Source organism: Alexandromys fortis, unplaced genomic scaffold (assembly GCF_014885135.2).
Source record: "Alexandromys fortis isolate MF-2015 unplaced genomic scaffold, M_Fortis_MF-2015_v1.1 scaffold_28, whole genome shotgun sequence".
Taxonomy (NCBI): domain Eukaryota; kingdom Metazoa; phylum Chordata; class Mammalia; order Rodentia; family Cricetidae; genus Alexandromys; species Alexandromys fortis.
In genome coordinates this window covers 12,130,774-12,154,408 of record NW_026067901.1, presented here as the reverse complement: position 1 = coordinate 12,154,408, position 23,635 = coordinate 12,130,774, and the positions used below count along the sequence as shown (strand labels likewise).

Sequence of the window (23,635 nt, the reverse complement as noted above, 5' to 3'; positions counted from 1 at the left end):
TAAAGATTAATGCCCACCAAATTGAGACTTAGATTTAAAATCCACTGAACATGACACACTTGAAATGCAAAGACATAGAAAATGTTGAAAGAAAAAGGGTGGACACAGCCAGGTAGTGGTGGCACACGCCTTTAAACTCAACACTCAGGAGGCAGAGGCAGGGAGATTTCTGAGTTTGAGGCCAGCCTAGTTTACAAATTGGGTTCTAGGACAGTCAAGGAAACACAAAGAAACGCTGTCTTGAAAAACCTAAAACAAAAGCAAAAGGAGGACAGAGACATTATAGACAGAAGGGCTAGTGTGGCTGCATAAGTAGACAGCATTTTAAGGCAAGCATCATCACTAGAGAGAAAAGTACTTTCCTAAGGACACCAGAGCCAGCCTGCCAGGAAGGAAAACAGGTGAGCACTGAAGTCCAGATGCAGATTGCCACAATAACAGACCAAAAAAAAAAAAAAATCAAAAACAAAACAACCAATTTTGAAAATGGCATAGCTTTTTTTTTTTAGAGGTTGGTTGGTTTCTCCCCCCACCCTTTTTTTGGACACAGGGTCTCATACAGCCCAAACTGGCCTCCAACTTCCTATGTAAGCACAGGATGGCCTTGAGTTTCTAATCCTTTGGCCTCCACTTCATAAGTGCTGGGATTAGGAGGGTATGACACTACCCCTGGTTTATGCAGTGCTGGGAATCGAACCAAGGGCCTTGTATACACTAGTCAGGTGATCTACCCACTGAGCTACATCTCCAACCCCGGACACACTCTGTTTAAACACAATTAACGCCACCATCTTGACATATGCGGATCTCTCTACATCTCCTTGCTTGACAACTGCAGAGCACACATTCTTCTTAAATGCACACGGAATGTTGATGCAGGCATTAACGCAAGCCTCAACACATTCCAAGGGCTGAACTCACTGGGCCCAAGTTGTATGGCCTCTACCATGTTAGAAACAATATCAAAAGGTTTTAGTAGATGGTGCTTCATGCTGGCTAACTCAAATACTCCACAGGCCCTGGAGGAAGCCCTGATGGACAGGATTAGCGTCCATCTTGACTTTGCTGCTCCCTCTTGACTTTGGTCTACATCAATAGCTGATTTCGGAAGGCAATTTTTACCTTTTTATCTTTGGCTCACAGAGGTTTCTGGGCTAGTGAGGTACTCTCTCCCTCTCACTAGCCTTGCTGGCAAAACCCCAAAGTAATAGATAACAATGAAAATGAAAATGTCGTGTGTCTACAGCAAAAGGAGAAGCCATGAATAAACCTCCCAGGACAGAGACAGAACCTGCCACCCATCTTGGACGGCTACCCACTTCAAGACAGGTGCCAGCAACAGCATGATATTCCACTGGACAGTGCAGCTGGACTTGGGGCACCTGACAGCAATTTTCCAACTTGTCTGGGCTTTGGACGCTCAAACGGCTGCCCCACAGTGTTACCCAGGCAGTCTGGAGGCCACAGGCCACACATGACATACAAAACACAACCAGAAAATTCCTGGGATGCCTGGGAGAACAGGCATTAGGAAATCATACCAAGGTGGTCTCTGGTAGAGCTCTACAGGACCCCTCGAGACCATCCTTGGTGCACCCAGTCTTCCTGGCTGCAGTCCCTGAATTTATGGATGAGCTCCCAAAGGTAACTACTCAGTCAGGGCTAACCCTGCTGAACGCAGCCTTTTCCCCCTTCAGGAACACTAATGACAGCCTGTGAGCACCCATCATCACCCGACTCAAAACAGCCAATTTAATGTGTTCCGACAGAGAAACACCCACAGAGAAATGCCTTCCCCGGGCAGAACGGTGCTTCCAAGTTCAGCCCAAAGTGAGCTTCTGGGGCAGCAGGTAAACTTGTGAAATTATAGCTAACGAGAGAAGAACAATGACAGCTGCAATTACCCTTGACGCACATGCCAACACCCCCAACCCAAGTGGGGTGCCAGAGCCATGACCCCAGGTGAGTGGGCAGGCAGACTTCTGTCTGCGCTGACGGCCCCACCCTCCTTCTGCCAGTGCAAAGGAATCTCTCAAGGGGCCCTGTGGCCTCTGACAGAACTGGGAGGGGGAGGGCTCTGGGTGTCCCATCTCCTCCCACTCTGAGCTGAGCCCTGCTCCAAGGAGGTGCGGAGGGGTTCTCTGCCTGACCCAGGTCCCGCACGGCCCAGATCACACAGTCTCTAGCCTCAGTTTCAGACATTCTTCAGAGTTCACCTCTTCCTGACCATCTCCTACCCACCCCAACTGCCTGACGAGGAATGAAGAACAAGGATCCAGGGCTAAGGAAGTAGAAGAAACAAGTCATAGCTCTGTGCGGACATGGGGACAGTAGGGGCATCGGCACCAGTTCCAGGAGCCACTACCTTTAGAGGTGTAATCTTGGGACAGAAGTGCTATGTGTTTCACATGCCGGTGTGGTCAGACTCCTCAGGAAAGTAAGAGACTGATATGTAGCAGAGACTATGCTGAGGGGGGACAGAGGATGACCAACAGAAAAGAAGTTCATGGCACTAGGGCCCATTAAATGCACTCACATACAGACACACACAGAGACATGCATGCACCCATGCATAAACATACATACATATATGGGCACACATGCACAAACATACATTCACATATTGGCACACATGCACTCATAGACATGTGCACAAATGTGCATACAAATACATAGTCATGAACACATGCAAACACAGACACGTGCATGACATGCACAGATGTACACATAGATGCACACATACATATATGCTCAGACACATTCACATACAGAGGCAGACACAAGCACACAAAGAGACATAGGCACACATGCATGTGCTTATATATACATACTTTGGAAAAGCCTGGAAGAAAGAAAGAAACACCCAGTTATTAATTCCTCCAAATTTGTGACTAAGTCCCTGCTTGGGCATGATTCCCCTAAGTGGCTATTGATCCCCTGGGATTTTTGCACAACAGGAGCATGTTAAATCCAAGGGGATCCAAAGATGGAGAATTCTGATCCTGCCCAGGAATCACGGGCCATGGTTTATACAAGAGAATCTGTCCGGTCAATGTGAATGGGAACTGCCAGAGACACAAGGACAGAGGATGAGTGACAGGCTTAGGGGAATCCCCTGGCCAAGCAGTGAGTCCCAGACTGTGGGCTCATCCTAAACACCTCAGAACCTCAGGGTGAGCATAGGATACGGGCTCTCTCTACTGTACTGCCAGTGAAGAGGCAGAGAGGCAAGGGTAGCTCAGTGAGGAGGCACTGGGTTAGCCCAGCAAAGACAGTAACTCATCACTCCTTGATACCACTGGCTCCAACAACCTATCAGAAACCATCTGTGATGCAAGAGATGTGCAAATGTGTGAATGGGGTGCACTGCAATCATTCTGATTGTACTGGAGTTCGAATACTCCAACCTGAGGTTTCAAACAAGCCAAACAGTAAAGAGGAAAAAGGAAGAAAACACACATGTGGCATGATGCAATGGGGCCTCAGGAGCCCTCTAGGCAGGGACCTGGTGTATGGCAGCATACAGGTTTAATATGGGGGGTATGGGGCCACAATCTGAACTGATGGAGGCTCCCTCACTGCATCTGATGTAGCCCTTTGCTCTCAGCTCTGAAATGCCAGGGGGGGGGGGAAAGAGCCAAATTCCAAGCAGGATAGGGCAGGGCAGGGCAGGGCAGGGCAGAGCTGCTGTCTATGGCAAGTTACACAGAGCGAGATGTTCCATGGTTACCCGCTCAACTCTGTGACTTCAGTGAAGGGAAGCAGGCGCTGGAAAGGAACCCCACCGGAGCCATTAGCTGCACGTGATCTATGCACTTCCTCCATACTGAAAGGCACAATGGCACTGCTGCCTGAGCTCCCCATATTTCCCCTCTGTGTTCCCTCCGTCCACCACAGGGCAGGCACAGGAGGAGGTAGGTGAGTGGCAGATGCCTTTACAGGGATCCTAGGAAGCCCCTTTGTCTGCTCTGCAGCTGCCTGTGACACACTCACCTGGAGATGGAGTCTGGAAGATGTGCCAGCTGTGGCTTCCATCAGCACACCATCCTCCTTCCGGGTCCGGAACATGAGCCCCAGGTACCAAGGCACAGAGATGGTGATGTCGAGGTCACTCCAGGACACAACGCTCTCGCCACTGAAGCGCTGCGGGTGTGGCATAACTGCAGATACAGACCAGGCCCTCAGGCACCTCCCGAAATCAGGCAGAGAGCATCCTCTCAGCTACCAGCCAGGTGAGGATGGACAGATGCCAGACTCAGACCTGTATCTGTGCTCAGTACTGTCCTAAGAGGCAGCAATGTATTCTGCAGATGCCCACCCATGGCTTCTGTACAGCTCAGCAGGCAAAGAAGCCCTGAGGGTTGCCAGACATCTCTAAAGAGAGCAAGGAGCACCCTAGATCGATGCATGACAATCACGGGCTGGTCCTGTGGTGCTTGGGACAGGGAGCAGTTTCATGTTTTAGTTGGATGGGTGGCACCATTCCCTGCGCAGGGGATCACGGGTGGCATGGTGAAGAAAGTGGGCTGGGGACTGGCATGCACGCATGCATGCATGCATGCATGCATGGCTCTGCTCTTGACTTGTGGTGACGGTGTGACGTCACCAGTTCTCTCTCAAGCTCCGCTGCTGTGGCATTCCCACCATAATGGACTTCCTATGGTCTGGAACTGTGAGCCAAATAAAGCCTGTATCTCTTAACTTTCTCTTGCCAGGGTGTTTTACGACAGAACAGGAAGGACACTAAGATACCCCGGGAACCCGGCAGCACCCCCAGGAGATGGGCGGGGGGTTGTCTTCATGTTATCAGCAGGCCCGATCAGCAGCGGCCGTCAGGAGGGTGTGTCCCCACAGCCACCTTGCTCTTCTGACCCTCGTGGTCTGTCCTCCTAGACATCCCAGAGAGCCGGGCCCAGGCCCTGGACCTTTATCCCCGTCACCCGCAACTTCGTATAGCCTGTGTCCCCCCTCCCAGATACATCACCGTGGTCTGGGGAAAGGGACAGATGCGTACCTTGTTCGCAGTTCTTCCCACCGAAGCGCAGCGGACAGTCACACAGGTACGTGTTCCACCTGTTCACACAGGTGCCCCCGTTCTGGCATGAGATCCCATCGCAGAAGTTCCTCTGAGAAGCACAGCCTGCAGGGCAGAGGGTATAGTCTGGCCTTGAGTTCAAGACCACAAGGTGATTTCTGCTAAGGAACTGTGCTACTCCCTGCACTGACCCACGTTGAGTGTGCAATCAGTTAGAGACAGCCAGCCCAGAATCTGCTAGGCATGGTGAGAATGCCAGACTGGGGCGTGTGGAATTTTCTGCTCCACTCATATCTGACACTCGGGGTTTCCATGTCATCCCAGGGTCTGATCTGACCACCTGGTGACAAGTTCAAGATTTTAGGATTGTATATCCAGGTGAGCAGACAGCATCCCAACATCAGGAACACAACAAACTGCAGGCTTGTGGTCATGGCCACCAAACCAATCTCTATACACATTCCCAAGAGGTCCTCACTCACAAGTAGGTGTTTCAAGAACTCTCTGGGAGGTAAAGCAGCCCTTTTGTCCCTGGTATGGTCACAAATTTCCAGTGGGCACCATGCTAGCCCTATACACCCAGGGGCTGTGCACACCTGCCCTGGTGCCATTGTTGGCAATGAATGCAGCCATGTCCACAATCCTGCCATCGACGGACAGGTTCCGCATGCATCCCACAAACTGCCGGCTATGCACGGGGAAGTCTTCTGGCAGGTTGGGGACACCACCCAGGAGCAGAGGTCCAGTCAGATCCAGTGACCTGGAAAGACAAAGCCATCTTCTGTAATATTGGGTCTGGCACGGCTGTAGCATCACTGCGACTCTGCTGCTAAGCCTTCCATCACAGAGCAGGTGCAAGCCCAAGATAGATGCCTGGCGGTCAGGACAGAAGTGGCCCTGCTTCAGGGTCACTAGTGGCTCCTCACAGCTTCTCTTGGCCTCAACGTCCTTACACTTGCCATCACTTCAGACAATTGGTTGTTTGGGGACAACTAAGGACCACCTCGAGTTCCATGCTGCAGGAGAGGGAAGCATCCCACAGTTCCTTGGCTCTCTAGGGAGAAAGTATAATGAGAGCAGAACTCTGGCTCCAGCAGGGGGCAGCTGAGGTCCCAGGCAGGGCTGTAGACCCAAGACAGTAAAGAAAGTTAAGTGAGGACATGTGACCCTCATCATGTTCCCCTGAACACAACTCTCAAAAGGGATAAAGACTCAGGGTCAAGGGCCTTCGTAGAGCCTGTAATACTGCTCACAAGGATAACGAACGAGGCTAGAGAACTTGAAGAAGGAGGAGAGCCTGGGCTATATAGGGAGACATTGTCTCAAAGCAAATATCAAAGAAAAGATTTATTTGTGTGTATGGGTGTTTGGTCTGCGTGTACATTTGCACACCAGAAGAGAGTACCAGATCCTATGGTATTACAGCTGTAGACGTAGTGAGCCTCCATATAGCTGCTGGGAATTGACCTCAGGACTTCCGGAAGAACGGCTAATGCTCTTAACTGCTGAGCCGTCTCTCCTGCCCTAAAACCCAATGGTCTATATTCCACCCACAAACTATCATCTGGACACAGCAGGAGCGGGCTCTCACCTTTTGAGGTTGGTGATATCAAAAGAAAATAAAGCAAGGCTGGCCCTATATATGGGTATTAGAATTTCTTTTTCCTGAGTTAAAAACATCCCTGAGAGACCCAAAACCAGCAAGGACAACCAGCCGCTTCCACCTCATGTAATTCCTTAGTTCAGGGACTGGCAACCCAAAGAGACAAGACGAAGACGGCATGACTTCTACATGGCGGCTCACTCCTTAAGTCCAGACTGGCCTTGAATTCATAGGGAGACCATCCTATACTGAATCTCAATTCATGTGCCTCATCCTCCCAAATGCTAGGATTATGGATATGCCCTGCCGACCTGTCTTGACAGGTACGTCTGGGGACTTATTCTTGAGGGTTCAATGGTCTGAGAGAGAAGATGCTATCCACAGGAGACGATCTGACACCAGTGCAGACAGAGGGTACCAAGGTACTCTGTGTTGGCCTGACAAGGGTGACTTGGAGGAGGGCCTGAGTAGTTGTGGATGCCCCGTGCTTCCCCTCCAGGTGTCTCACTTCTTGGAGCCGCTCTGAGTACCCTGGGCAGCACAGCTGTAGTTCCCGACGTAACTTCCAAAGTTCACGGCCACAGCAGCGTCACAGTCATCCACCGTTACCACGGCCACCTTCTCTCCCGACGGCCCATGCGGCAGGCCCAGGTGGCCGATGTTGGGCTGTGGAGGCGGAAAGAATAAAATCAGTCAGCTCTGTCTATCAGCATGCCCTGGGCGGGGTCCCAGCTCTGGATACTGCCTGCAGAGGTGGAAGGTGTGTGAAGGGTGAGGCACCCTAGCCCGCAACCTGCTACACGGGGTGCAGGGGATCGTCCCAGGACACAGGTTCTTCTCAGAACCTCAGAAGGGGAATGTATTGAAATCAAGGCTATGGCCTGAGTTAAGGCAAATCCAGGGTGGACTATGTGGGCCTGAGGCCAGATGACTGGGGTCTACCTATGTATCCAGTACTCTGAAAGGGGATGCAGGACCCTTCATAGAAAGCTGGCTTATAAATATTTTTTTTGGTAGTGCTAGGAATGAAAACTCAGGGATATGGATAGCCACTCAACCACTGAACTAGTAAATCTTCAGCCCCACAGCTAGTGGAGTCTAATACTCTAGGTCGTGAGGTCTAAGCCACATAGCTGCTAGCCCTTCCTTACAGTGGCCTCCAGATACAACCTTGCCATTTTACAGGGCACTCTTTTTGTCCCTCACTGGCTCCTGTCCACCAAGACCCTGTATTCAGGTTGCAGCTTCCTGGTCCAAATAGGGAGATCTGTTTTCCGGCCATCTAAGATGGAGCCTGACCATACAGATGGATATTCAAGTACTGAGTGCCTGTGGTGGCCTCACCCTCAAGTTATCTCCATCCCTTCACTAACCTGAAGTTGCCTCTTCTAAGCTTCCAGGCCAGACCCACTCCTCAGAAACTCTTGGCCTTGGCCCCTCTGCTGACCTCATATGCCAGCCTGAGCTCCCACCTCCTCAAGCCACCCAGTGATGGCTTCTTTTCCTGGAAGTCCTCATAGTCTCTCAGGTCCACCCATATAACCTCTGACATCCTTCCTGGAGTGGACGAGGAGCCAACTGCACTGTCCGTGCTGGACAAAAGGTATGAAGGCCTCAGAGTTTTAGAAACAGGACTGACAGGCTGATGGGCCACTGGATTTCCTTTCTGACCTGCACATCAGGGTACCAAAGCTTGTGTCCCTAGGTACTGTGAGCATAACCCCAGAGTGGTGTCGCTAGATCTTCCAATTGGCACACACAAACACACTCACACCAACACATACCTCCTCCTACCACATGGAGGATGTATTGAGGAGCCTGGCAGCAGCCCTCCTCAATCCCTCAAAACAACAGGTGTATTGGCACACCTACCGTCCCAGAACTCAAGAGACTGAGGTAGGAGGAACACTTAAGCCTGGGAGGTTAGAGCCAGCCTGGGCAACACAGCAATACCACATCTTTTTTTTATTTTATTTTTATTTATTTTTATTTTTATGGGAGGCGGCGGCAGGGAAGAGACAGAAATCTTTAATAAATAAATAAATTAAAAATAAAAAATAAATACATCTTAAAAAAAAATCCAGGGGCTCAGGGCCTCCTCTTGCTGAGGTTGGTTGCATTAATATGGCAACCTTATGTTACTTTATACTACTGGCAATGGCTGTAAAAACAGAGACTATAATTAACTCATCCTTAATTCCTTTTACCAGGGAATGACTGTGCAGCTCATTTAAAAGGAAACCTCACTATTCTCACAGGAAGCAGGCACCTGTTTGTTTAATGGGTCTACAGGGCTGGAAGGTAGAACACGGAGCCACTGGCAACAGGAGCTCAGCCAAGTGTCTGAAGTGTGTGACACAGGGTTCGTCTGCTCAGGCCACATACCCTGGAGTTGTACAGCGGGTGACTTGCCACAGCCACCTCCCCGGAGCCCTCCACTTCCCCTCCCCCGGCCATCTGCCCTGAACACACGCTTGGCAGTACTTCATTTGGGCATGAGGTAGGATGTAAGATTAAAATACCCACCAGGTACTGTGTCTGTCATGCAAGCGTGAGGACCCGGTGTGGCTGCAGGTGCCTATAGTTCCAGCACTGGGGAGGTAGAGACAAGTGGCTCCCCAAAGCTGGCCAGTCAGGCTAGCTGATCCGTGGGCTCCAGGTTCAGTGCAAAAAAATATGATGTGGGGAGCAACTGAGGAAGCTGCCCATTGACCTCTGACCTCCAAACATGCAAATGCACCTGAATACATATATGAGCCCTCAAAATACAAATGAACACAGACACTCATATACATAGATACACGCACACGCATGTATGCACACACACACACACATACACACACACATCTATCCTGTTGATGTGAGAAGAATCATAGTGTCAACAATACATGAGTCTCCCACAAACCTTTCTTTGGGAACTCTGAGGGGAGTCAATTATCTTTAGGTCAATCTCTGATTATCTATTTCCTTAGAGAGTCCACCTCTGTGTTAAGTGGTAGGTAGAGAGTTATGGAAAATCATCTGTTTTCTCACTTGGGAGCAGCAGTCTGCTTTGGAAGATTGGTGAGGTGCCCATTAGGGGCGGTTAAGTGTTAGGTACCACGCTGAGAAAGAAGGACCATCCCCAGGCTGTCCGAACCCCATATCATCTGCAGAGCGTGTAATTTACATTTTTGGGGATGGGTGTGAGGCTTTCAGAGGGTGCACGTAAACAGCCTTTACACGCGGAGGCTTTAATGAAACTGAGCTGCTATTTACCAAATTGCGATTGCTCTACAGTACGGTTTGTAATCAACAGCTCAGCGCCATGGGATTCAAGCACAGACAGGGAGGAAGAGAGCACTGGGGTGGAAAACCTGGGGCGGGGTACGGGGGGGCGGGGGGAGACAGACACCCAGCTTTGTATCCAAGCAAGAGCCACTACTGACATGCTGACACCTAGCTCCACGCTGAGGGATCGGAGGTGGTAGCAAGGCCCTGGGGTGACTGCTGCTGGTCGTCACCCCCAAACAGGTGCCCTGGCCTTGCAGATGAAAGGGAAGGCGTGTGTAGACAGAGGGCCAGGCACTGTGGGTCAAACAGGATCAGGAGGAGGAGAGACAGCAAGGGCCAGGGGTGGGGGACTCCTGAAGGTGCTGGGGCTGGCTGGAGCAGCCAGAAGCTAGCAACCTCAGCGGGCGGTCGGTTCCTGGCTGTCCAACAACGACTCACTGCCCACTAGGGGAGGGGAACTCACGGACAAGGTTAAAGAAAGGTGAGGAAAATCAGGCGTGGTGGTGTACACCTTTAACCCCAGCACTTAGGAAGCAGAGACAGGCAGGCCTATATAATGAGTTCCAGGACAGTCAGGCCTCTGTAGAGAGATCCTGACATAAAGGGAGGTGGGCAGAAAAATAATACAAAGGTGACCAGGACGCATGCAGGGGTTTCATCAGAGCCAAATGCTGGTCACTACAGGGCCCACTATGCCACTCCCTGGGACATGTTCAAGGGAATACAGAGACTCAAGACCAAACACACCACACACACACACACACACACACAAAGGAGCTCACACATGTTCACAACAGTACTCCTTGTGATTCCCCAGTGAGAGCAGAAGCAACCCAAATGTCCCTCCAGAGAGGGACAGGGACAAACGCTGGCCCATTCATGATATGAGGGACTGGGGCCCTGCTATACACTGCAGCTTTGGTGAGCTCTGAGGCACAGGACCGAGGACTTATACTACATGAGGCCATGCAGCCCAGATGCCCAGCACATACACATCACAAAGATGCTGGCTGGTGGTGGTGGAGGCTGGGGAAGTGTTGGGGTGACTGCTGAGAGCAATGGAATATCATTGTCAGATTCGGAGAACATTCTAGATTAGACAACATGTTACACGACTGCACCGTGTATGTTCTGAAAGTTGTTTTTTTGGGCCGTATAATTTTCATCTGGTGCTCATCAGCTGCCCACAGTGCTCTCTCAGGACCACCTCTGGGACAGTCTACCTACATCCATCACTAGACCCCGTGCTGCTCTGGTGGGCGGTAAGACACAACAAGGAAGATGGCACTTGTTGGTAAGGGCTGAGGAGCTACACGGGCACACTGTTGGTTGGCTGCTCTGGTCAAAGAAAGGCATGGGGTTGGGCTTGGTGGCAGAGCCTCACCTAGCACGCAAGAGCCCCTGGGTTCCCTCTCTAGCCTTACTACAACAAAAATAAGCCTTCTTTTTAAAAGGGGGACTTGGCTATACTCAGGGGTAAAGGCACATGCCATCAAGTGAGGTCATGAGTTTGATCCCTAAGCCCACATGGAGAAAGAAGAGAATGAGTTTCTCATGCCACACACACCATGGCTTCACATACCCATATACATACACATATACACGTAAAACATAATTGGAGCCTGGGGATGCAGCTCAGTTGATAGAGTGCTTCCTAGCATACACAAAGCCTGTGTTCAATCCCTAGCGCCCCATGAATCCAAGCGTGGTGATGCACATCTGTAACCCCAGGCCTCGGGAAGTCAAGGTTGCCTTTAAAAGCTGCATGGCAAATCTGAGGCTAGCTTGGAATACATGCAACCCTGTCTCAAAAAGAACATTTTAAATTAAAAAAGAAAGATAGCCAGGCGGTGGTGGCGCACACTTTTAATTCCACCACTGGGAAGGCAGAGGCAGGTGGATCTCTGTGAGTTCAAGGCTAGCTTGTCTACAGCGAGAGTTCCAGGGAGGGAGGGAGGGAGGGAGGGAGGGAGGGAGGGAGGAAGGAAGGAAGGAAGGAAGGAAGGAAGGAAGGAAGGAAGGAAAAGGAAGGAAGAAAGGAAGAAACAAATGAACCTTAGGAGTCATCTTCAGGATGGAAAGCTTAGCAGTGACCAGGCCAGGTCGCTTGGGCAAAAGTGGTGAAATACACATAGACCAGAGGTGACTCCCACATGGCCGAGCAATACAGAATGCCTATAGCCGAGTCTCTAGCATCAGCAGTATCTACAACTGTCTACACCATTTGGAAGTCTATAGCCTCAGTGCCCCACCTTGGCCACAAAGGCTGCACCAAGCAACCAACCCCCACACCCAGTGCAGGTGGAACCGGCCAGTGGGCAGAGCTACCACAGTAACTCCCTCTCCACTCAAGAAACTCAAGGGCTACAGTGCACTTCAAAGTGAGGCCCCAAAAGGCTGGCTCTACCAATCTGAGCAGATCTGGATTCCTGATGCCAAGCCATCACCGGGCCTGCCCCCTGTCATTTTCCCCCAGCGAACTTTCTTCCCAGTGTACGGCCCCTCCCTGATGGCTTCCACTTAGATGCCTAAAGTATCTGCAGAGCGCTTTTGTGTGCACACAAAAGCCTTTGGTCCTTCGAAGTGCTCACATTTCTGCAGTCTTTTAACCTGCTGCAGACAATTCCTTGTTGGGAGGCCGATGGGGGTTTGGTTTCAACGTGGGGGCGGGCAGAGGGGGGTGCCTATGAAACCAGATGCAGTAGGGTGAGGCTCGGGAGGTGGAATGGATTCACACTCGGTGTCAGAAATGGCCAACCAACATTCATATCAAAGAATTCACAGATGGCTGGAGCCCGGGAACGCTTGCGGGAGCTGAAGTGTGGTGCCGCCATTTCTCCGACAGCAGCCCTGAGGCCACCCTGCTGTGTCTGCCACAGGCAGGTAGTTATTGACCACTTCAGATTGCCTTCTCCAGCCGTTGATCCCTAGCATGTGCTTGGGACTGTCTCCCGGTCACAAAGCTGTGCTTGCTTCTCTTGCGCTTCACATTACAGACTAAGGCATAAGTTGAGTTGTCCTGGTCTTAGAGACCTGGGCGCCGGTGCACCTGGGAAGTGTCCCCTGGGCTTTCTCTCCTTTACTAGCGCATATCCAAGATATCTGAGACCAGATACCTGGGAGCAGGCTTCTAGCAGCAAATTGCACAAGTTGCATGGAGTGAGCACAGGAGTAGCCTGGGAGAGGACCAGACAGATGGAGGGTACAGGAAAAGGCAGCCATTCCACTGAACAGGACACGCCCTATGACAAGCTGCCTCGCTCCTAGAGGACTTTCCATAACAGAGCAATGGAACACAAAGGGCCCAGGGCGAGACTGGGAGCTGTGGAGTTTCCACGCATGTGGCTCTCTACCATCTGACCAGCCTGTGTTTAGGAAAGGAAGCCAGGAACCTTATCTCTCAGCTCGGCCTCCTGTCAGAGGACAAGGTGTGTCCTTGTACCTGCTGCATGTCCCGGTTAGTACCACTGCAGCTCTACAGAGGGCGGCCCCAGCCACCTCTCCCACAGGGCTCACTGGCCACTCCAGACCCCTTTGGGCTGGCTTCTGTTACCTACTAAGCTTGGCTTCAAGGGAAGCATTTAACATTCCAAAGGTGGAGATGAAGGACAGATAACCGGGATCTCAGACGTCACCCGTCACCCGGTGACCCACTGAGAGCTGGCGGAATGTGCCTGTATGGAAGTGTCGCTACTCGATATTTAAGGAAAAGCCGTGTTGGCCAGACAGGAGCTCACTGCACTGGCAGGAAACACAGCCGGAAAGAAACAACTGATTCACACTCCAGGCTCGGGCTTGCGGACAATGAGAGCTTTTATGGTAACCGAACCCCTGAGGTGCGCTCCCATAGGCTCATATGAAACCCCACACCCACCCCCTTTGTTGGCAAGAGGGCCTCGTGCAGTGGGAGAGTAAAGAAAGTAAGCTCACTTTGCTGCACCTTGGTCAGAGCAGGCCTAGGTATACTTTACAAAGCTCAAAGCTCACTGAACTTCATGAATTTTTTTTTTTAGCTTGCATAGTCTTCAAACCTGCAGATTTGTTTAAAAAAGAAAAGGAAAAGAGTCAAAATGGTTCATTTGTCACTGAGCCAGAAGGTCAATGCTCTACCCATAACTGAGCCAGGTGTGTACAAGAAGATACAAAGCAGAACGCCAAAGGATCCCAGAGCCACCTAAATTCACATCCTCGCCCACACACACCTACCTCGCGTGCTGTTTGTACAGAGAATAGCTACAGGGCCACTGGCAGCACATGTACGCAATGCGGCCATGAGATTTCAGACCTCCAGGGACCTGGGGGACCCTTGCTGGGTGTGGGGGTGCACACCTGTAATCTCAGTTCATGGGAGGCAGAGGCAGGCAGATCTCCGTGAGTTTGAGAACAGCCTGGTCTACAGAGTGAGTTTCAGGATAGCCAGAGCTCCATGGTGAGACCCTGTCTCAAAAAAAAAAAAAAGAGAGAAGGGGGGAGGAGGAGGAGGAGGAAGAGGATGAAGGAAGGAAGGAAGGAAGGAAGGAAGAAAGGAGTCCTGACTGAGGAGGAACTGGCCCAAGTGTCTGAAAAAGGGCCCTTGGATTTTTCTGGAATAGTAGAAACCCTCCCCTATCCTGAGGGGAGTGGAGGTGGGGGTTATAACCCACCTCTTCTAGAGATGGGGCTTCACATGCAGCACAGACAAGAGGTTTTAAATCGTGTGAACAAGCCAGAGTGAACCCAGCCAGGGCCAGGCAATTCCTAAGAAGACCCATATCCAGAGGTAAGCCCGAGGTCACCGCACCCCACTCAGAGAGAGGTGTGAGTTCAGAGAAGGGTGGTACCTTTCTCATGGCACCCCTCCCCTTTTTCCATAATAGTGACTCTAGTTTTTAACCAGAAACAGCCTGAACATATATAGCAACCCTTTCTCTACACCTCTTCTCAACAGATAAATGGAGACAAGGGAAACATGGCAACCCAAACTGACATTAATCATGTCAATTTGATTTACTGTTTATCCTTTGAAAACACTATTCTGCAGCGCTTTGGAGATTTTTATGTGTACAGGTGTTTTGCCTGCACGTGCATGTGTACCACTTGACATGCTGCGTCTGGAAGAACAAGGAGATGACGAATCCCCTGGAACTGGAGTTCCAGATGCTTGTGGGATGCCACGTGCACGCTGGGAACCAAACCCACGTCAGCCAGGGCTCTTAACCCCTGAGCCGTCTCTCCAGCCCTGGGATCTCCCAGTTCCTGCGCACTGTCTGGTGTTCCTTTTTTACCGAGATCACATCTGCACAGCGCCCACTCTAACAGCTAATGCAGTTTGGCTGATCACACATGTGCTCCCTAATTATGGGGTGTTCATAAGCAGAGCCTAGGCACGACAGGCTGGGAGAGAAATACTGATTTAGTCCATGTTTCAGAGGGAAGATGCACAAAAGCCAGAGCAGATGCCATAACTTGCCCCTGAGGACTTGGATTGGTGGGGTTAACTTACTGGGTTACTATGGAACTGATGGGAAAAAAATGAAAAACAATACTACCCTCCAGGATGATGAAGAGGAGGAAGAGGAGGAGGAGGAGGAGAAGAAGGAGGAGATGAGGAGGAAGAAGAGGAAGAGGAGGAGGAGTACCATTCCGGTCATCCCTTGAACAAGACAGGCACAAGTGCCCAATAGCCAGCCTGACAGGGAGGAACGTCACAAGCCCTGTCAGCTGCAGGAGGTCAGGGTGATGAAGACAGTCACCATAGTGATGTCTCTGTGCAAGGGGCTGAAGGCTACCACACACCTATCTCCTGCTCTGGCTTTCCACCTTAACCATTGTAAGTCCCTCCCAGCTAACCCCTATATCCCTAACCGAGACAATCCTTTGAGGACATTCAGCAGTAGCTAGACACATTTGAGTCTTCACGACGGCACGGATTCTGTGGCATTTCATGAGTAGTGGCTGGGGACACAGAATGGCCCCTCTTTCAACAAAGAGTCATCAACCCCAAATGCCAGTTGTGCCGCGTAGAGAACCCCAAGTGGCATCTCACCTCCATGGAAACTCCCCTGAAGACTCACCTTACCCTCAGACCCCACTTCCTGCTCACATCCTGAGCATACCAACAGACAAGACCACCCCACCCCACCCCACATGTCCATGTTGGACACAGAAATCTCGCCAACACATCCACGCTTCCCCAGGGGGCTGGAGTTATCTCAGAACTGAGGTGAGAACAGCCAAATCCATAGGATACTCTTGATTTGCTGCTGCCGCCGGCAGTGAGGAGGGTCTCACTAAACGGCTCCTCGTGTGGAGAGCAGATAGAGTCCTGAGTGAAGTGTATTATTTGACACAGGCACGGCCATGTCAAGGACCTCAATGCCTCAATCCATGGAAGTGACTAAACCTTCCCTGGGTGAGGCTCAGAGGGACAGAAAAGCCTTCCTCTGGTCCAAGTGGGAATATTAATAATGTGTATAGAAACCATGGACCATGGCTTCCTGCTCGGGGATGGCTGCAGCCTGAGACTGCTTCCCTAGAGACCTTCTATCTCCATTAGCTAGACCTGCTTCCTTGTGCAGCTGTGGAACATAAACCTGCCTTGGTTCAACTGGATCAGATACACCTACTGGGCTGGAGGGTGGTGCATGTCTTTAATCCCAGCACTTGGGAGGCAGAGGCAGGTAGATCCCTATGAGCTCCAGGCCAGCCTGGTTTACATGGCAAGCTCCAGGACAGCTAGAGCTACATAATAGAAAGACCCTGTCTCAAAAAAAAAAAAAAAACCAACACACACACACATACATACATACACACACACGCTCATGCATGCACACACGTGCTGGGATTCTAGGTCACAGCTGGTATCCTCCATCAGAACAAGCACAGCCTACCTGACCTCAGCTTTTCTGTATACATGTCTGTAGGTCAGCCCCAGCTGGGTCAATCCCTGAGACATGCAAGAGGGTGGTATTCCCATGTCCCCAGCTCTCACCGGGGCTTCCTGAGCAAAACAAGGCATAGCCAGAATCCTTCATGAAGCAAAAGATGTGCTTAAGAGGACCAAGTGCCCAGGGGCTGCATGCAGGTTCCCTCTTCTCCAAACTACACCTTCTTTTGGAAGCAGCCAGGTCCTACTGGGAGCATGCCTCTCCCAGTGCAAACTGGGATATGGGTAGTGTGTCTTTCCCACTGTGAGCTGGGATATGGGTAGCGTGCCTCTCCCACTGTGAGCTGGGATATGGGTAGCGTGCCTCTCCCACTGTGAGATGGGATATGGGTAGCATGCCTCTCCCAATCCCATAACCACCCTTGGGAGCTGAAAGGTGACTTAAAAGAAACCCAGTATTGAAACCTGAGTTTCAAATGCAAAGAAAGGATTTCAAATGCTCTGTACTGAAGTCAGCCATCATATGCTGGAAGTGGAAATGCTTAACTGCTTTTACCAAAACCTCAGGAAAAAAAAGTCTACAGTGGGACCACGATCACAAATCCCCAGCCAGCCAAACCTCCCTGGTACTTCCAGAGAAGGGCTGGGTGAAGCTCAAGGTGCCGAGCCATGGCTGCCTCTGAAAAGACCTCGACAGAACACCCACCATCAACTCCAGCATGCTCCTCTGTTCCCCTGAAGGAACTTAACCAACAGAACCTCTCACTGAAAATACCAGTTTAACCAGAAAAAAAGAGCTAACTGTCTTTCACAGCCCCACTGTGAAGGTCTGCAGAGGGTTCTCTGGGGCCACAGACCCTGTCCTCCTCAGGCTTCTCACCACAGCGCTTGCTCCTCCAGGATGAAGGCTATACAGCTCCACCATCAGCTTCCCTAGGCCTGTACACCTCCCTCCCTGCTGCCCCACACTGGCTGGCCCTTTGTTCCTCCTGGATCAGTCTGTTGGTGTGCTCCACCTGTTTCCTCTGGGGACCCAACAAGAAGCCAACCTGGCAACTCTGAAGTCCCCCCACAGACAGACCAGCAGACCTGGGACAGGCCCCACAAGATTCCCAGCACTCTGTGGTCTCTGTGCAGAGATACTTCATCAGGCTGACCTGACATGTCCAGGATGGGAACAAAGCCAAGCCGTGCCTTAAAGAAGCCGGCACTCAGGGAGAACAGGGAAGATGCAACAGTCACAACCGGCAGTCAGTTCCACACTCTCACTGCAGCGTCAGATAGATGCCCAAGTCTCCTAGCGCATCTTCTTAACAACCAAAAAATATCCAAACTGAGGTGGTGTGAGTGGAACAGGCCGAGTGTGCTCAGGACTGACACAGCCAGAGAAAGGTCTGCAGAGGGACTTCCCTCTACTGCTGGATCCACTGAAGTTAAGGCCACCATCAGGACAAGGCTTGAGTCTCTCAAAGCGTGGCTCACCCCCCCCCCCGCCCCCATCATCTTGCACCTCTCTTCAGGTTCCCTTCTCATAGCCACCCTCAGTAGCCCGAGGTCACTCCACATTTTCTTGCCAGAAGCCAGGACTAGAGAGGCCACTGATGATGACTCTTACAATGCCACAGAGACCCAACAAAGAGAGTGACTTGCCTTGACAGGGTCACTTTCAGGGTCCCCTTTGTTCCCTTATAGACTGGAGTACTGTGACCTCAGGCTGCTGCCCCCAATCAGTCTGTAAATTATTCCCAGCCTGACAGGTCCTCCCAGGCCCCCACTGATCTGTCCCTGCACCTCGGAGGCAGAATCACATAAAAACACCAGGGCCATCCACAGACAGACACTGTAATCTCTGCTAATATTCCCTGGTGTGTGGCCCATCCAACCCACACACGGAGGCTTAAAGATATAAGGGAGACTGGTTTGTTTCCTCCCTAAAACACCCTCTGGCAAGAGAAGGAAACAGCCCAGCAAAGGCCTAATCCTGAGCTCAGGGCTCTGTTTGCTCACTGGGAGGAGGAGGGAGCTGTTGAAAGGACCCAGCCCTAGAAAGAGAAGCATAGATTCCAGTAATACATCTCTGCCTGTTGATCTTCTGGCATGGGGCCTTCTTTCTTCTGGGCCATTTGGGGTAGCCTTCTGCAATGGTGTGCTTCTTTGAGATGGCTCACAGGACAGAGAATTCACAACGGGGCTAAGAGGTCAAATCTGGGTCCCAGTCAACCACAGCAGACAGATGCAGAGGCTTCTAGTGGGCAAACCAAGGCTGGTTCACCTCATCCACCCACCCCTCCCTCAGCAGCAAGCTGGAGGTACATCTCTGACATAATCAAGAAAGGAAATACACACTGTGCTTCCCTGACAGCCCAGAGCTTCCTATGGTTCATTCTGACAGGCCTGTCCATTCCAGAAGCACAAGCCACTGCGAGTGTCCACCCAGGGTATGAAAGTCTAGGAGGCAGGAGGAATATACAAGAGAAGCCACAGGATCAAGGTGCGTGTAACAAGGTGATAAGGTGAATGTCCCTAGCTGTTCTTTCCAGAGCAGAGGCCAGCAAGGCCATCATCCCTTTGTGGTACTATCTGTCTGTCTTTCTACTCAAAAGCTCGTGCCTTTAATCCCAGCACTTGGGAGGCAGAAGCAAGTGGATTTCTCTGAGTTTAAGGCTAGCCTGGTCTGCAGAGAGAGTTCTAGGACAGCCAGGGCAGTTACACAGAGAAACCCTATCTCAAAAAAACAAGAAACAAGCAAAGGAAGGAAGGAAGGAAGGAAGGAAGGAAGGAAGGAGGGAGGGAGGGAGGGAGGGAGGGAGGGAGGGAGGGAGGGAGAGAGAGAGAGAGAGAGAGAGAGAGAGAGAGAGAGAGAGAGAGAAGGAAAGGAGCATTTGGAGCACAAAACCATAGACACTTTGTCCTTAAGCCAAGTGTGTTCCACTTCCTGCGAGCTCTGCTGCCTGTATCTGTCATCATCTGGCCTGCTATCCAGACAGCACAGACAGCAATCAAAGTGTCTGAGCATCTCAGGTGACCATGCCCCTCTCCACAGGGACACAGAGAAGCAATCCCAAACTCCAGAGGCTTCTAGTGCCCCAGTTACGGGAGCTCAGCCCTCACCTGAGTGCCCAGAGGTCACAACTATCCTTAAGCCATAACAAGGATGGATGGTTGTAGGATGCCCTTTCTCTGGGGTAAGAACAGGGTGGGAATCACTGATCTACAATGCAGAACATGGTGCAGGAAAAGACCATGGGAGAACACAGGAGTGACACCCCCAACGAAATAGATAAAACAATGAGAGGTTAAGATATCACAGAAAGGGAACCCTGTGCAACTGTGAGTTCTGGGAGAATGGAGAGGAGAGACGCATCCTGCTGCTTCCCATGGGGCTACTGGGAGTCAGTCAGGGGTGTGCAAGCAGCATCCTTTATATCGATAATAACTGTCCCCAAATCCACAGGGCCAGCACTTTATGATCAAATGGAAGTCTCTAAAATAGGACAGGGTGAACTGTAGAGAATCGCTCTTCTCTCTGGCAACTGTGCCCTGTGCAACACCACAACGACCACTGCGAATAGGCCTGGGGAAGTCCAAACCCCAGTCCAAGTACTGCTGACCAGCTCAGTGTCCCTCAAGGGCCCCAAGGAGCCTTTGGCCCCAGGCCCTGGCAACTCTGTCCTCTGTTTCACCGTTAAGGCTGCAGAGACTGACTGGGCTAACACTTACCCCATGAGAGACCGTTTCCACCCCCAACTAGGAACATAGAATGAGGATCAAAGACTACTTTTAGAATCTATGGGTGGGTGGGGGAGACTTCAGAAATGAAAAGATGCCCAGGGCGAATGTAAGGGATGACCTTGGAGAAAGGGAGACAGCAGTGACTGGCAGGGAAGGATGAATGAGAGGCAAGCCCCGTACTCTAAGGCCCCAAGAATAGGCAGGTGCCATCTCAGGTACCAAAGGCCTAAAGTGGTGTGGACAGGAAATTCAGAAAATACCTTTGCCACCATACAAGTTGCATAGAAAGGAGAGGTTCCTCATCTCCCATCTGTTGATCTAGCCTAGACTTGGATCTTAGAAAGTTTGGGGAGGATTGTGGCCATGATCAGGGAGGGGCAGGAAAGACCAACATGGACTCACAGTAAGAGCCAGACTCTGTGTGTGTGTGTGCGCATGCAAAATCACAGCCCAGGAAAGCACATGACCATGTGACTGCGTGTTTCTTTACAGCCAATAAACTGCAAAGCACACCCAAGACACCTGTCTTCAGAGCCGGGAACGCACCTTCCAGTCACAGCTCAGGCAGCTCTGCATCCGAGCTGTGTCTGGCCCGCCTAGAACTGACAGAAGCCACAGACAACCCAATTCTCTGCGTCTGGTCTTAGTGTATCCGAGTCCCTGCCTGTCCCCACAGCTCCAGCTCAAGGTGTGGCTACGTTCACAGAACCCTCCACTGAGATCATCAGCTCCATTCCCTTCCAACAGTGCTTGCTTTTACATTGCAGAGTACGAACATCGTCCTGAGTGGAAAAACCCACTGGTCCCCCACTGGCCGGAGTAGGCGGCGAGGAGGCCCCGAGGTACCTTCCTACCTTGTTGTAGTACTGCACCAGCACCGAATGCCACCGCCCATCACTCACACCGCCAGGAACCTGCGGGGTCACCGTGGTCGTGGTCTCACCTGCATGGCAAGAGGGACAGTCTGAGAGAGAGAGAGAGGCTTGGGGGACTTCAACCAGGCTTCCAGGCTACAAGGTAGACATGCTGTTCATAAAGACTGGCTGTGTGCCCTTTCCTTTGGCACCGCCACCGTGGGAAGCCATCCCCCACCCCACCCCTACATGGAGGACTTTAACCTGAGTCAGAAAAGGCTGATCCATCTCAACCCCCCCCCCACTTCCCTATTCTTCATATCTGTGTCTGTCCGCTCCCCCCATGCTGGTGTAAGCCATCACAATAATTTACAAGTGCATTTCACTTTTTTATTGTTTTTAGATTTATTCGATTTCTATGTGTATGAGCATTTTTCTTCCATGTATATACATGTGAACCATATGTGTGCCAGGTACACTCAGAAGACAGAACAGGACATTGGAAACCCTGGAACTGGAGTTATGAACAGTTGTATGCTGCCACGAGGGTGCCGGGAACCGAGCCCGGGTCCTCTGCAGGAACAGCAAGTGCTTTTCACTGCTGAACTAGCTACCTCTCTGGCCCCATCACTGCATTTTATTTACTGATTCTGATTTAGGAAATGGGCTTTGTCTGGTGCTAACAAGTAACACTGCAACAACGTCATTTTCTTGTACTCTGATTTCTTCTAGAGGCCAGATTCCTAGACACAGGATTAGAATTGGAAGGGTGAGCAGCTGGGCACTGCCATGAGGGCAATGATAAACTTAATCCACAAGGGCCTGGGAGATGCTCCTGTAGTCGCAGGAGGCCGCACCTGCCGAGAACGTGAGCTGCAGCTGCTCCTCCACAATCTCCAGGGCAATGAAGTCATGCTTCTCGTTGAAGCGGCCATTGTAGAGCAGCAGGGCGTTCCTGTCTTGGGTGGCAAACCTGTGGGAGAGCGGCATGTCACCCAAATGAAGGACCCCAGGGCCACAAAGATACACAGGGGTGACACGGCCAGTCAAGGGAGTGAGCCCAGAGGACCATGGTTCAGGGGAGAAACTGCCCAGCAGTTTTATCATGAGATGCTGGTGGCCCGGCAGACCTGATTCACGCACCAGAGCCTTGGGGACACCGGGATGGCCGGCAGAGTGTGGAAAGACTCCATGTGGGCGGGAGAAAGGGAAGGAGCGAATCAAGGTTGCTGGTGCAAGCATGAAGATCAGAGTTTAGAGCCCCCAGGAGCCATGTACAAAAGCCAGACAGGTACGGTAGCCACCTGTAATCCCAGCACTTAGGAGGCAAAGATGAGGGGCCTTCAGGGTCAGTGAGACTATCTGGAGTTGGGGAACACTGAGTTTAGGAAGAGACCCTGCTTCAATAAATACAGTGCAAAGTGATTGGAGAAGGCACACGATATCAACATGGGGCCTCCACATTCACTCATGTGCGTGTATACACACACACAGAGAGAGAGAGAGAGAGAGAGAGAGAGAGAGAGAGAGAGAGAGAGAGAGAGAGAGAGAGAGAGAGAGAACATGTTCAAAAGGATGCCAGCCCATTTACCAACCAGAAGCGTGTCTGAAGGCAGAACGCAAGCAGTTTATCTTCTGCTATGGATCAAATGAGACCCCCAAAGTGCCCCTTTAGCACCAATGTCTCTGCACGAGAAGGTGCCATGTCCTCAGCCTCTCGTACCCATGGGACCATTTGATCCTGGACTCTCTGGGTCCGGGTTAACCCCTCTTACATGGTACCCTCCTGGCAAGCACCATCCATTGCTAAAGACAGAGAAATAGAGACAGGGCCCAGGGCTGAGGGGAGGGTGGGAAAAATGCAAGTAAAATAAGAAAAGACAGAAATAGAAACCAAGGCTTGTGGGGCCGGAGGAGAAGGAGCCAAGAATAAAAGGGATGAAAGGCGGCTGGGAGTGGGGCCCACTTGGGAGCCCCAGCACTTGGCAAATAGAAGCTAGAAAGAGGAGACGGGCCATGACAGAAGCCACCTGAGACAAAGGCAACTCAGCCGGGCTGGGCAGCTCTCTGCGGTAAGAGGGGCCTCAGCCTCGGCAGCTTCCAGGATGTGTGCTCCGGGAAACGATGTGACTGGACGTCCACTGCTCTTTTGTGAGAATTCTGGGGGAGCTTTCTGTTCTCTTTCTTGTGACTTTGAGTTTTAAGGCAGTCACATGTAAAGGCCACCAAAAGTCACCACAATCCACATGACTGAGCTGCTGGCCATACCAAGG

At 51.3% G+C, this 23,635-nt stretch overlaps 1 protein-coding gene across 4 annotated transcripts in view; it reads right to left on the bottom strand.

The window, feature by feature from the left end:
• Celsr1 (cadherin EGF LAG seven-pass G-type receptor 1) overlaps positions 1-23,635 on the bottom strand; it is a 133,354-nt gene that overhangs the window by 33,817 nt on the left and 75,902 nt on the right. For all 4 annotated transcript variants that reach the window (XM_050128833.1, XM_050128826.1, XM_050128809.1 and 1 more), the window contains exons 4-9: positions 22,220-22,335; positions 21,363-21,451; positions 7,147-7,304; positions 5,632-5,795; positions 5,015-5,140; positions 3,994-4,160 (exon numbers count right to left, since the gene is read on the bottom strand). In XM_050128833.1, coding sequence (XP_049984790.1) covers positions 3,994-4,160; positions 5,015-5,140; positions 5,632-5,795; positions 7,147-7,304; positions 21,363-21,451; positions 22,220-22,335 — 820 coding nt within the window. The remainder of the gene's footprint in view (positions 1-3,993; positions 4,161-5,014; positions 5,141-5,631; positions 5,796-7,146; positions 7,305-21,362; positions 21,452-22,219; positions 22,336-23,635) is intronic.